Genomic DNA, 15,567 nt, shown 5'->3' with positions numbered 1-15,567 from the left:
AAAAATAAGATAAATTGCATCCAAATAAGATTAAAGTGGAAATGTGAAAATGCACCCTAATTACAGTCATTACAAGGAAAAATTACTTGAGAGAGGATCTGTTTTCTTTCTAAATTCTATTACTGAACTCCTATTTAAATTTGCACAGAAGTTTGCTTTACACAATACCTGTGAGTTCAATTATGAAATAGTAATAACCCTACTGAAATGAACAGATGATCCCAGCAAACAGGGGGCCCTGCAACACATTTACCAAATCCCATCACTTATTCCCCTTCCTGGGTACGTGGGAGAAAGTACCTCCCAGCTACCTTTGCAGTTAGGCTGAGCCATGTGACCTCACACCGAGTGCCCCGGGCCAGAGAACGAGGCCTGACTGTGCTCTCTCTTCATCTTCCACAGCAAAGTTAAGAGTCATGTGTTGCGGCTGTTAACAACTCTAAGCTAAAAGCAGCTTGGATATGTGTGACCACTTGCAGGAGAGCCTCTGAGGAAATCCCCTCATCAGACGGGGGCTATTAGCGAGACACAAACTTTCACGTGTTCCGTCTTGAGATGTGAAGGTTTGTTACCCAAGCGTAACCTGCCTTATGTAGCCTATAACCCTGACTTTCACTTAGGACAGTCAAAAATTTTGTTAGCAACCAGGACAGAATCGCTAAAGGTTAAAAATAAATAGGTGCTGAGACCCTAACGTGTACCTAACACTAGGCCTCCGAAGTGAGGTTTGGGGTCCAGGACCTGACCAAGATGAGCCACTGGAGTATGGATATAAAATATCAGAACTTCTACTTTAATGTCTTTATTCATCTTTTCCCCCCTATACTTGTGTACGTTTTATAATGCACACAGTACATTTCCATGGTATTTACTTGAATAGTTAATTATGTGCTCAACCGTACATAAATATCCACACTGAATGGATCTTAAGACCACGATCTTAAGGCAACAAAATAAGCATAGTGCATAGTCCCTGCTCAAAAGATGCTTCCTCTTGCTCAAGTCCAATACACAAATAGGAAACAATTAATGAAATATATAAGACAGCACACAATAATGTGCCATATAATCGTGATATGACGCATGCTGCGGAAAATAGGTGTTAGGGCCATGAAGTGGCCTTTTGGAAAGAAGCTGCAAAATGCAGGTGTACCCCTAAGAAAATGCAGGTGTGTTCCTGACACATGTTGAAAGAGGAGGAGCATGTGAGGATATGGAGAAGTGTGGAGCAAGAGTAACAAAATACAAGGCCAGGGGGACGGGACGGGAAAGGAGGAGAAACGAAACCAACAGTGGGGCAGGCGGGAAGAGGCCAAGTAAAGGAGGGCTCACAACCAACTGATCACCAGCCACAACTTCATGCAAACTCAACTTCTCTAGTTCCACAGCCAAAATCTTCACTTAAGACTGATTTTCATCGTCAAAGTTCTGGTCACAATCAATGCCAGATATGAACACCAAAGAAGAGGTGAAGTCCCTAAATATTAAAAAAATGACAGATTTTCAAGTTTTAAGATAACAGTTATGCTACCTTATCTGTGCCTGCAAGACAAAGAGTGATTCCCAATCATAGACACAATATTATTATAGTGAAAATTATGTTACATTATGAAAAGGAAGCAAATATGCAAAGCATTATATACCATTTCTATTTGTTTTAGGAACAACACCCAACAAACACCCGTATACATGTCGACACTTCCTCCTTTCTTATACCCACATTCCAGGTAATGAGTAATCAGATGGCAATGACTCATCCATATCATGTTATCTTAAACAGCCACATGTGTTCATTTTATAAATCTATGACTTAACATCTTTATACTTCAGTAACATTTTTAATGAGTTTTTCTGTGACCTCAATGGGATTCTGCCATTTTCAATGTCCTTGTTTTTACCCATAATGTTATTCACATGGGCAAGTTATATATAAGCCTCCATTCTTAATAATGGACAAGACAGTTATAAACACAGAAGCAACAGCAACACTAAAGGACTGAATGTGAGGTAGGGCCTATGAACAGGAGAGTACATCTTTTGAAAGCAATCAAAGCAATAGCTTAAAAATGAGCAATTCTAAAGAAATATCCAAGAGCTCTTAGAGATCCATACTTTATGAAACTATAGAATACGAAAGTGGGAATGAATCCCTCTAATGGCAATCTAAAGTCTTAAAAAGGAGGCAATCTAAGCATATGCCTGCATGCATTTCCCAAAGGTAGAGAGATCCATGGTGCAAACCAGCCAAATCCTCCCTCCCTCCAGGTGCTTTCTAATTTTTTGCTGTTGAGGTGGACTGAAGGAACAAGATTAATAGAAAATGTATGCGTTCTAATTTATTGCTCTATTGCTAATCTTTTTACATTAGGCCAAGCCATCTATAAGGCTTAGAATGTTCCTAATGTAACTGAGAATATGATTTTCAGACCACCAGCTGAACACCCACGCATCTAGACAGCAAACACTACCTCAAGGGAATGGCTTCATAGCCAAAGGAGTGTGGAAGTCAATAATGGCTGAAATTCAGTATATTGATTTTGATGGTCTGTATCACATGTTCCTCCTCCTGAATAATATGATTGGTCACCAATAGCAACTAGAGGTTCTGTCATAAAACATAATGAATTAACATTTGTTTCCACTTATAAGTCATTTCAACATTCAGCCACTCACCACTCATTGATTAAACACTGCATTTATACACATACATATTTAGGCATATTAAACAAGTCTGAACATTTTTTCCAGTTGGTGACTGAAAATGCAAGATGACAATTTTTCCAGACATATAAGCCTGTAATTTTAAGTACTGCCCTCATCTCAAATTCTCCTCCTATTACTTAGGAGTGACCTTCGTAACCCTTCAATACTCCCAAGGATTCAAGTAGACTGGTATCTGAATGTTTTATTAAAAAAAAAAAGTTCTATATGTAGCCATCATCTCAACTCAAACACCTTTTGCCTTCCTAAGATTCCTGGTTCACTGTGCTGTAGCCCAAACTGGCCTATTGCTTTATCTTCTACATAGCTAGTTACTACACTATAGTGGCCACCTATTTCTAGAATTCCTTCTGCAAGACTCAACACAGATGGTGTCTTCAGAATCCCTGAAGCCACTAATTTTTCTGTACTTCCCACTTGTTCCTTGTCATTGCAAGTATGCTATTATAATAAAATGACCCATTTACGTAGCCATTCCCCACTCCCTCCAACTAGACTGGAAATTTCTTGGAGACAATGACCACGAGTGCCTTTTACACACAGTTTCTAACAAATAGTAGACCCCCAGATTCATTCATTCATCCGCTCACCCAACGAATATTTTATGGAGAGCCCGCTCTCTGTCAGGTGTTATTCCAACTGCTGTGGATACGTGGATGTGAGAAATAAACAAAGCCCCTGCTCTCAAGGAGAAGGCATTCCAGCCCAGGAGACAAACAATAAAGACATCACAGCACCTGGGTGGCTCAGTCGGTTAAGCATCCGACTTCGGCTCAGGTCATGATCTCCCAACTTGTGAGTTTGAGCCCTGCCTCGGACTCTGTGCTGACAGCTCAGAGCCTGGAGCCTGCTTCGGATTCTGTGTCTCCCTCTCTCTCTGCCCCTCCCCCACTCGTGCTAGGTCTCTCGCTCTCAAAAATAAATAAGCACTAAAAAAACCCACCAAACAATAAAGACATCAATGAATGAACACCTAGTGAAATGTCAGATAATGATTAATGAAGAGAAGTAAAATAGTCTGAGGAGATGCCTCTTGGACACCCAAGGAGATACTGAAGAGTTGAATATGTTGAATCGCCAGGAGCTCAGGGGAGAAGTCCAAACTAGACACCTAATTCTGGGTGCATCAGCACATAGAGGGTATTTAAAGCCCACAGAGGCTCATGTAACCAATGCCTACAGAAGAGAAAAGTAAAGGTCCAAAATCAGGCCCTCAGACGTGCTCACTTTCAGAGCACGAGGAAGAGGCACATCCAGGGGAGGCCGGACATGGAGCAGCCAGTGGGCTCGGGGAAAACAGGAGAGTGTGGAGGCCAGAAAGCCAAATTTTTAAAAGAGGATTTCAGGAAGGAACCGGTCATACTGTCAAATGCTACTGATATTTAAAGGGAGATAAGGGTTCAAAATTGACAACTGGATTTGGCAACACGGAGGTCCCAAGTGATCTTGAAAAGAATAGCCATAGGTGAGTGGGGAGATAAAAGTCCAACCCAACAAGTATGTGCAACTTCTTCAAAGAGTTTTATGACAGAAGGAAACTGCTACAGCTAAGAGTCGTAGAATCATAAGAACCATTAGAGCATGTGGGTCAGTAGGAAGGGAACAGGGAGAAGGAAGAGTTGAGGATACAGTGGAGAGAAAATCCTCGAGTGATGCCCTTCAGGACTACAAGAAGGGCTGGATGGGATCCAGGGCCCATGTGGAGGGGGGCGCCTAAGCGGGGAGCTGACAGTTGGGTCTTTATGACATTCAGTGTTTATTGAGTTGAACTGGTGAACTACCCTTAAGATATTTCTTGGAAAAAGGAGGCGCACTGATTCCGGTTTCCAGGGCATCATACAGAAACTCCAGCAGCAACTTGGTTTCAGGAAGCTAACCCTCAAGAATGATGCATGCACATGTCCACATCTGTGGTGTGAGAAACGTATTTGGTCTCCTAGCACAGAGCTCTTAAAACCCTTGGAATTTCCTGAGCGATAGGAATGTTCTTTGTTATTCACAACAAGTGCCTTTCACCCACACCTGAGTTTATGCTACTGAGGTGACTCACGGTGGACCCCCGGGTGGCTCCGGGATGAAGGCTACTAACCAGAAAGACCCAATGCAAGATGAAACAGTGGGAACTTACAGTCCCATCTCCCCACCTCGGGGAAGGGAAGGAGGAGCAGCAGACTGGGTTATAAAGACTTCCGAAGAAGGAGATTCAGGGAGCTTCCGGGCTGGTGGGAGCAGTGATGTGTTGGCAAGCTGGCATGTCCAGAGAGGGCACGGAAACGGTGCACCCCTCCTCCCCCACACTTGGTCCTATGCATCTCTTCCTTTTGGTTGTCCCTGAGTTCTCTCCTTTGTAATAACCCAACAGATGTAAAGTGTTGTCCGAGTTCTGGGCGTCACCCTAGCAAATTACTGAACCTAAGGAAGGTTGTGGAAACCCCCAAATTTGTGATCAGCTGAGCAGAAGTGTGGGTGGCCGGGGCACTCCACTCGCAGCAGGTATCCAAAGCAGGGATGGGAGGCCCTGGCCTGGGAAACCTGCCCCAAATCTGAGTCGTGTCAGAATTGAAGTGGATGGTTAGACACCCGGTTGGTGTCCCCACTTCCACGTGGGGACGTGGGATCCCTGAGACGGGCTGGGGCTGAGAAGGAAGCACATTTTGGACAATGCGGCGGCAAGAAGACCCCTGCTGGGGCTGGTACACTAGGGCTGTCTATCCCAGGACAGCCCCAGGACGCACCCCTGCCTCTCCAGTCTCCAAAGTGTCGGACCCGACACGCTTCACTAAACTCTGTTTCCATTATCTCTGGCTTTGCTAACTGCCTCAGACTGGATCAGGACTAGTGTTGGCTGACCCCTGTTTAGACAAACTCGACACAGCTCCCTTTGCCCTACCTACCCTGTCCTGCTGCCACACAAGCCCCAGCAACAGACATAGCCATGCTTCTCATTTCGACAACAAAGGGGGTGCCCCCGGCCACCTACCCTAAACACACTCTCTCTAGACAGGGTTCCCCACACGGACTCCAACTATAGTTCTCCTTTGGGAGTGAAATGTTAGATTAATCATTTTCAGGGCTGAGACCTCAGTGCCACTCCTTTGGATGAAATAGATCTTTTCTAGAATGTTGGAGAATTTCTCAGGGCCTGTCAAAGACCTGTAACATTCCAGCAGGAAGAAACCTATTTTGCTAAGAACCAAGCTTTTCCGGGGCACCTGGGTGGCTCAGTCGGTTAAGCGTCCGACTTTGGCTCGGGTCATGATCTCAAGGTCCGTGAGTTCGAGCCCCACTTTGGACTCTGTGCTGCCAGCTCAGAGCCTGGAGCCCGTTTCAGATTCTGTGTCTCCCTCTCTCTGACCCTCCCCCATTCATGCTCTGTCTCTCTCTGTCTCAAAAATAAATAAACATTAAAAAAAAAATTTTTTTTTAATTAAAAAAAAAAATTTTTTTTTAATTAAAAAAAATTTTTTTTTTTTAATTAAAAAAAAAAAAGAACCAAACTTTTCCCTTTAAGAGGGTATCAGTGAAATAACCATGCATGCTGGGTAGCATGTGTGCTAGGAATTGCCAACAGACTTCTCAAAATAAACTTCCAAGTCTGAGATGTGCACTTTGTGAGAAGTGATATAAATTCTCATTAGGGATCTAGAAATTAGGACTCTGAGACTTCTCAGACATACAGAAACAATGATTTTCATGATAAACTCATTCTGGTGGCATAGATCCAACCTTCCAACTTTAGTTTAGAAAGGTTCTTAATCTGAAAGAGAAATTAGTTGAGGTGTCTTTCTGCCAGGAATGTATACCCAATAAAACAATAAACTGAGGGGCACCTGGGTGGCTCAGTCGGTTACGTGTCTGACTGGACTCCTGATTTCCGCTCGGGCCACGATCTCACAGTCTGTGAGTTTGAACCCTGCGTCGGGCTCTGCACTGACAGCATGGAGCCTGTTGGGGATTCTCTCTCGCCTCTCTCTCTGCCCCTCTCCCTCTCACTTGTAGGCGTGTTCTCTCTCTCTCTCAAAATAAATAAATAAACTTAAAAATAAGATAAACTGAGAATAAAGGCTTGGGCATCAAAGGTTGGAAGTCAGTACACGGAGCTTTGTAAAAACTGAGTTTGGGCTAGGCCCAGAAATGGTCCTTCTCACCACGAACTCAGGAAGCCTTCAGCTGAACAGCTGTCCTTCACCCACCTCCACGGCACAGCTGTCCGGCTAATGTGAAACTCCACAGTCTCTCCAAATCAAGAAGTTTTCTAATCCATGGTTGTCCAGAATCAAACAAATGTCTGGCAAGACTAAAAGCAAGCACGGTGACTGCCTTCTGCTCATCGTGAGCCATGAGAGTCGTGCAGAAAGGTACAAGGCAATTCCAACTATTTTCATGACGGTGTCCTTCCACGGAAACGTCAGCTTAAGGAGCCTACACCAGAACTCAAGATGGAGTGCGGACTCTGTCAGGCCACTCACGCTGGTCACAGGTCCGCACAGATGCAAAACCTTCCAGACGACAACCTACCGGCTCCTGACGCAAACCACCCGAGAGAACGGGAACCAACCGTGCTTTCTAAGAAAACTACCTACGTTCACTTTGTCTTCCACAAAAGCTTCCTTGCCTTTGCTCTGTCGGTTTCCCTCCTAACTGATGACTGCAACAATCTGGGTTTCTATATACTTGAGTCAGAAGACTGTCTCCCCATCAAGGAGACAGGAATGTTATCTGCTTTGCTCACAACTGCATCCAGGGCCGGACAGAGAGCCTGGCACAGGGGGAGCGCTCGATAAATATTTGCTCAGTAAATGAGTAACTTTCCTAAAGCAGTAAGTGGAAAGAATGCTAAATGGGAAAGCCCCACATCTGTTTCTGCAAGTGGTTTTTGGAGAGGTACAGAACCAATCAGAGGCTCAGTTACTCCACAAAAGTAAGATGAGAGAAATAATACAAAAGCCTCAGCAACATGGTATCGCATCAACTAACTTTCCCTCTCTGTCTCCTTAAGAAAGCACTTTCACACTCTGATACACAAGCAACCTCTATGAGAATTCAGGATCGAACTGTCATAAGAGTTCTCAAAATAAATACAATTTTATTCACAGAATGTCAAGTCTGCTGCAGACAAAAAATACTGATATCCTAAAAGGGACAACATCTGGATCTTCTGTCCTGGACCTTCATCCTAAGCTTTGGACACTCACGGCACTAGTATATTTTGAAATATAGCCAGAAATGTTCTTTATAACATTTATCTGGTTTACCTTGAGTAAAAGGATAACAGAAGAAACAAAGACTCAAAACACACAAGCCTTCTAGCAATGTCATTCTACGGGCGATGGCATGTGGTCCTATCTGGCACTGAATTAGGGGTCAAAAGCTCCCTAGTGACAGAGGGCTCATGTCTGGACCACTGACATGAGCACTGTCCAAATCCTCCATTACTTTCTCATTTTTAGGTGAGAATAACAAAATTTTTCAAAGCCTTAAGCCAGTTTTCTCCGTTTTTAAAACTTGTTGCAGGGTTTTTTTTCATTTACTAAAAGGGAAAGACTGCTTGCTTCAAACAGTGCTTGTAATGCCCCGTGTAATATGGCTACCACATTACATCCTAAGCTACGGACACATTTCAGCTTTCTCTCGGGTTGTGACCACCTGAAGGGGTTGCTGGCTGGGGCTACAACACACTCTCCCTTCTATGTCACCATGTCCCTTGGCTAGACACGTCAGGAAAGTGCTCTGTATCATGAATAAATTGGATCTGAACACCCAGGGTTGAAGGGCACCATAAAAATACTATTTTAGCTTACTTCTTTTATAAGAATGTGAAGAAGTTCCCATTATACTCCATGAAATTTTGAACACTGTAAATATCCTACTAAGAATAGTTTTATTTCATTGAATTGCCAGAGATGAGATAACACAAGTAAAATGTAATGAAAAATTATAAAAGCTCTTTTGCTCTATTGTCACTGAACTCTTAAGAGAAAAAGCACTGAGAGAGCCACAGAGGTATGCAGGACAAGGTTCCTGATCTACAGTAACTTCCATCTCATTAAAGAGGATGACACAGAAACACAACAAACCGCAGTAAGAAAAGTGGGGTGTGGGATCACAGGTGGTTCCGGTAACTCAGAGGCAGGAGAAGTCACTTGTGATTTGGGCTTTCAGACAGACCCGAGGAGACTGGCGAGGTTTTAACAACAGAGGTGGGTATGCAGCAGGAGGAGAGGAAAGGAGGGAACATAAAAGGCTGGGACTCAGAAGCAGGTTGCATGAAGGAGGTTGCTGGTGTGTGGGGGTCTGGAGAAGAGCGCTAATTGAGGCTAGACGGTGCGGATCTTGAATACTAAGCCACGGAACTTGGGAGGTCACTCAACTAGTAATAGGGAGCCCAGGAAGGCTTCTGGGAAGGGAAGTAGCATGTGCTGATTTTAGGAGGATCCACAGAATGGTAATAGAGTGGTATCTAGGGCTGCAAGATCACAAAGCAATCATCCACCAAAAGGAAGTGGATTTGGTAAATAAAATCTCAGAAGGTGTATTGTCCTGGTGCTGTTCTCAATGGGAAGAGATTAAGTAGGTCGATTAGTCTCCTCATCGCTCCCGCCATTCTTTCCCATCTATGAGGTTCTGTGGTCTGAGGCAGTTCTCCATGAATGCAGTTCCTGAGTTACCTGAAACGTACTAAGTCCTCACCGGGACGTGGTAAAAAAAAAATTCCTTACGTGCAAAGAATTTGAAAATCACATGGGAAAGGCACTCCTTACACGAAGAGAAAGGCACGGTGTCATCTATGCTACCCCGTGGACCCCCCCATTATCCTTGGGCAGACCCAAGGATAGCCTGCTCAAGGGGTGACTCCAAACATAAAGGGGATAGGAGTTCAGAGAAGAAGAGAGGAGAAAGGGTATGACAACATAAAACTACCTTTGAAAAGGAGTGTAGGTAAGAAGCCACTATTTAGTTTCATTTTACTCATTTATACATGTCCGCTATCTCAAAGTCCCATACTTACATGAAATGCAAATATTGTTCAGTTGTCTGGCATTTAAAGAAAGATAAGAGGCGCCTGGGTGGCTCAGTCAGTTAAGCATCCAACACTTGGTTTCGGTTCAGGTCACGATCTCACGGTTCATGGGTTCGAGCCTCGCTTGGGCTCTGTGCTGACAGTGTGCAGCCTGCTTAGGATTCTATCTCTCCACCCCCTCTCTCTCTGCCCCTCTCCTGCCCACACACACATTCTCTCTCTCAAAAATAAATAAACATTAAAAAATTTTGTTTAAAAAAAATAAAGAAAGATAATTTCTGGACACCTTTAAAAACGTGAGTTGTAAGGGAAATATCTGGAGGTTCTGATGACTCACGGCAAACGACAGGTCAAGTTAATTTCCAAATGTAATCTGAGGTAAATTAATTGGCAAAATTCTCAAAGTATATGTGGTCTGAGCAGCTATTTAAGATTTTTCTTCAAACTGGGACTAAATTCTTGAAATAGTTATGGCTAGAATGCATCAAAAGCCTAAACTAATCTTATCTTTTTTTTTTTTTAAGTGTATTTCTATTTACTTTTGAAAGAGTGAGAGAGAAAGCACGCCCACAAGTGGGGGAGGGGGGACAGAGAGAGGGAGAGAGAGACTCCCAGGCAGGCTCTGCACTGTCAGCCCAATGCAGGGCTCGAACCCACAAACCATGAGGTCGTGACCTGAGCTGAAGTCAGACACTTAACCCACTGAGCCACCCAGAGGCCTCTCGTTTTGTCTCATAATACTGTAACAACTACTACCTGAGAATGTCAGATTAGGTTTTAGTAGGAAATCTAGGTATCACTGACCCTATTTCAGACACTATCAGAGATAGACATTCACAAAGAATAATGCAGGAAAATGCCTTAAAGGAGAGGAAAATGTCCCACCAAGGAGGAGAAACTGGGAAGAAAGAGCGTGTTAGAGGTCTGAAATGGGTCCCACACACAATTATAATCACTGTGAATAGCAGCCACTATCAATTGACTACAGGGCCCATTCCATACAATTCACTACAGTGACCCATTCCATACTAAGCACTCTCCGTATGCCAGATAATTATCTAAATATCTACGAGATAGTTAACCCTCACAAAAATCCTAGGAGTTAATAATTATTTTCCCATTCAACAGATCAAACTGCTTAATTTCTGAGTTGAAATTTTTTCAAGTAATTTGCTCAAGATTACATAGTTCGCAAGTAAGTGCAGGAAGTGTTCAGCATGTTCTCAGCACCGAACTTGCTTTCAGATGCTGAGAATGTTATGGTGAGCTGGCATGGCAGGTGAGGCTGACAGGAATCAAATAATCTCATAAAGCACTGTTAAATTGTAACTGTGACAAGGGCAACAGATCTGACCTCGGCCAGAGAGGGTGAGGGCAGGTTCTTCCCCGAGGAGGTCTAATGCAATCTGAGATCTAAAGGAAGAACAGGAGTTGCCTGGGGGAAAAGGGAGGGAAAAGCATTCCAGGCCAAGGCACAGAATATGCAAAGATGACACAGATAGGAAGGAGTGAAGGAACAAAGGGAGATGGGAAAGGGGTATGATCCATATCTCGCAAACTCAGATTCATTAGGTAAACTTGGACCTTGCACAGTCACCCCATGCAGTGTTTTATAGACCATGGAAAAAAGTTTTTGTCACTTAACTCAATCTAATAAACATTTCTTGAGTTAAAAAAAAAAAAGATTTTGTTTTTATTCTAAGCACATGGGATATTTATTTTTTTTTTTAATTTTTTTTTTTTCAACGTTTATTTATTTTTTGGGATAGAGAGAGACAGAGCATGAACGGGGGAGGGGCAGAGAGAGAGGGAGACACAGAATGGGAAACAGGCTCCAGGCTCTGAGCCATCAGCCCAGAGCCCGACGCGGGGCTCGAACTCACGGACCGCGAGATCGTGACCTGGCTGAAGTCGGACGCTTAACCGACTGCGCCACCCAGGCGCCCCTGGGATATTTATTTTATAGCTGATCGTAGTTGTTTTCCTTGGGGCGTAAAAGGGGTAAACTAGGGATAGCAGTGCCACACGGACTCTTAGAAATATTTCAAGGGCAGGGATAAACATGGATATAACAGGGCGTGAACCTCTTCGTTCTAGAATAGACATCTATTATATATCTAAATATCCCCAAACTGGAAATGAAAGCTGCAAAGGGAAGAAGGATGGTCTCTGGAGATAAACGGAGGCATAGCTAAGGTTACCCTGGAGGGCCTCGTGTGTGGACAGAAGTGCACAGCAAGAGTCCCTACCATGAAAAGGGCAGAATCCATTTCTGGCTGAGAGGCACAGCAGATGACTGTTTTCACAGCCCGGCTCCCCATCCATGAGCTGTGTGGCTTTGGTAAAACTTCCCCGTTTGTAACAGTATGTGCCTTACAGAATTATTTTGAGAATAAAATGAGTTATCATACACGTAAAGTATTTAGAGCAGTGCTTGCACATGGTAAGTTGCTCAATGAATACAAGCCATTGTTATATCATTAAGACTATTTGCAGTAAAGATCACTATTTGCAATAAGCAGTTAAGGAAAGGAAAACATCTGTAAATACACATCTAGGACAACATGTTCTCAAATGTGCATGTACTTAAGAATCACCTGGAAAGCTTGTGAAAAATGTACATTCCTGGTTTGTTAGAGGGAAGACCTAGGAAGCTAGATATTTCATAAGCTTCTAGGGGATTCTCACACAGCTTATCCAAGCATCTTATTTTGGGAAGCATGGCTTCAAGGCCGAGAATTTAAAATAAATATTCAGGCATCAAATAAAATATTTCAGGACACGGACTTAACCTCAGGGATAACTTTATAAAACAAATTTCAAAGCAAAATGAAACAAGATGTACTTGCAAAATCTACTTCTGGAAGAAAACAGAATAATCAGAATCCACTTGACTGGTAAAATAGATAACATTTAGCTTTGAACAACCATTTTAAGGAATTATTTAAATCTTTAGTTCCAAACAGTCCAAAAATGTCACTATGCGCTCTATTAACAAGGGAAACATCTAAGACAGGGGTATGTATATCTTTTAATTATTAGCTTTTACTTTCTATCAAAGTCAACAGAGCCCATAGCTCATCTTCAATCACAGAGAGAAAATTCTTTTCTGCTAGAACACAACTGAAACTCTGCAGGCTCTTTCACTTTAGTGCAGGGTTTTTCAACCTCGGCACTATGTGATTATTGTAGATTATTATTTACAAAAATTCTTTACACTAACAAGTGACCTTCAGAAAAATCAAACAAGTGTCCAGCTTCAGGGAAGGTGAAATCATTGGTCTGATATACACATCTGGTGAAAAATGTCTGTGAAGATTATAAACCGAAGGTACTATTTCTTCCTCTTGCTCAAAAACCATTACACAACTCAACACTTGGGATCTTTCTGGATCCAACTTTATGAAAATGCTGCTTGGGCTCTTTAAAAGAATAAACAATGCACATTCTTGTTTTATTTGCAGAAATAATTAGCGGCAGCTGCTACTTACACAAAATTTTTAACAGAACATATTTTACATACTGAACCCAAATATTTTAGAACTTAAAGGGCCTGACGCCCAACGAAGTATTCTTTTTTTCTTTAATTTAAAATAAGGCATTAACAATTAACTTCCACATTCCTTTGTCTAATTTTAAAAAATGACGAAAACATTTTCCGGAGACTCAAAGGAAACAGCTGGACACATCTGTCAACTGCACATCTCTGGAGTGAAAGAGAAACTTAATGCTTTAACACCGTACTTACATGTGAGGGCTCAGCTCATAAAAATTTCTATTCCTGTAATCTTCCACTTTCTCTGGTGAATAAATGGGCAAGGGCCGGTATGGGTTAACGGATATAACCACACTTCCAATATACGTCTGCAAAAGCAAGAAGAAAATACCCCCCATGATTACACAGGAAGTATTTTAACAACTTAGGTCAGTACCTCATGGTTTCACCCTCTTGAAACACAAAACTATCTCTACTCCTTGACCATTCACACTTTTCAAGAACATTTAATATCTCTGAAGGCAGATGGCCGATAGTGTTCATTCATTTTGTTGATAAGCGGAAGGCATAGGTTTGTACATTGAAAATACCTTTCAAAATAAATCTCCAGATTAATTTTTGATCTTGGATAAGAGTTCTCCAAAATCCTGTGACGCTTGCCAAAAATTTCGTCCCCAGCCACAGCTAATTTTGAGCAACAGCTAGGCTCTCTCTTATTGGTGTTTCCTTCTCTCATCTTTAGCCTCCTGTTTGAGCCCACTGGAACCCAGGGCCTCCCTCCTCCTGAACCACATCCACACCTATCAAACAGGCCTCTACTTTGGCACTGCTCTTACACCAGCCTTTCAATCTCTCCAAAGGGCTCAGACAGCGCCCAACTCCATTTGAGAGCCACAGTTATCCCTTGGGCCTTGAAACAACATAATTTCATATTATATGTACTGTAATACCAGAATTTAAACGTACTTTGTAAAGGAGGGTAAGTTTAATGTCGAATTTAAATTTAAGGTAGAATTTAAATGTACTTTTGGAGGGACCAATACTTTATTTTAGCACACATTAACCCTCTCACACTACAAACTGGAACACTATTAATCTTCCCTTCCATTTTGATCTGGAATTCCTGGCAAGCAAGAGTAGTCTGGTTCAGTTCATTTTGTACAAAGACTAGCACAATGCCACAAGCCAAAGTCATGTAACTGGAACTCATTTTAGTGGCTTCATTTTTCCTTTCAGTTTCAACATTACAGGGGACACTAACAAAAATACGTTAAGTGATAAAAACTGCTTTAAGAAAAAGGTGAAAGAAAAAAAAAGAAGGGGAAAAAAAAGTCAGCTCTAACTTCCCCACCTTTCCAGCGCATGCAACAAAAGGTGGCATTTTTAGAGCAACAAATTTGTCCGGTATTTCCATTACCGGATTCAAGACTGTCAAGATCTTTCCAGAAAATTGAACAGAATAGAAAACAGTACAAACATTTTAACATTCTTTAACATTATGATTTCTTTCTAACATGGGTCACAATTATTTTAATTACAAAAGACTTCTCCCCCAACCTGGAAAACTGAACAGGTCATTTCTACACATACTTTTTCATCCTATCAAGCACAGGCAAGACCACAGTTACGAAAGAAAACTCTGTTCCCACGCAAGCTTCTCCATTTATTTCTGGCATTCATTTCTGACATTCTATCACAAGGACCAATTAATCTGGCCTGACAAGAGATGACTCCAAGTTTCCTCACTTACCCCATTTGGATAGGACTTTTTCAAGAAGGTTTCTTCACACTCCAACCTACCTGGGCCAGCGGATGCTACAGATGGAAATACTGTCTCACTAGCTTCGAACTAATACTAGCTACACTGGCAGATATGAAAATATAATGACTGGTTATTCTTTTAGTATCTGTTGATTAAAAGATCGGCCTTCTTCAGTAGAAAAGTACATGACTCTCCTTTTTTAGGTAATTTCTTGAACACAATAATCGAAATACGTATTTGCTGTTGGCAGAGAAACCAATGATCAAGGTGCTCCCTAAAACCACACTTCACGGTGGCTAACCTCTTGATAAAAATCTGCCTCTGTGGCATTCTTACAGAAAAAGCAAACTCTGCTACCTCAACCTCAAAATCAAAAGCCACACTATTGAGTTAATACGTTTCTCTTTGTTACTTGTGACTTTTATTATACGTAACTGAATCGTGTGCTTTTTTTCCCCAACTCTTTCCCTACCACCAAGAAAGGGCCTGACCTTTTAATGATGTCCCATAAATACTGGTTAACTGAATGACCGATGCAGACAGGGCCAGTTCATCTAAGAAAGTGAC

At 42.2% G+C, this 15,567-nt stretch overlaps 1 protein-coding gene across 4 annotated transcripts in view; it reads right to left on the bottom strand.

The window, feature by feature from the left end:
* The window catches only part of MYO1B (myosin IB), a 191,821-nt gene that overhangs the window by 122,676 nt on the left and 53,578 nt on the right, over nucleotides 1–15,567 (bottom strand). For all 4 annotated transcript variants that reach the window (XM_086719171.1, XM_025912753.2, XM_025912750.2 and 1 more), the window contains exon 3: nucleotides 13,491–13,606. In XM_086719171.1, the coding sequence (XP_086575297.1) occupies nucleotides 13,491–13,606 (116 nt within the window). The remainder of the gene's footprint in view (nucleotides 1–13,490; nucleotides 13,607–15,567) is intronic.

The sequence above is a fragment of the Puma concolor genome, chromosome C1, assembly GCF_028749965.1.
Source record: "Puma concolor isolate L17-30 chromosome C1, mPumCon1.1.hap2, whole genome shotgun sequence".
Taxonomy (NCBI): domain Eukaryota; kingdom Metazoa; phylum Chordata; class Mammalia; order Carnivora; family Felidae; genus Puma; species Puma concolor.
Note: the sequence above shows the minus strand (reverse complement) of the source record. Positions and strands in the feature narration are given on the sequence as shown.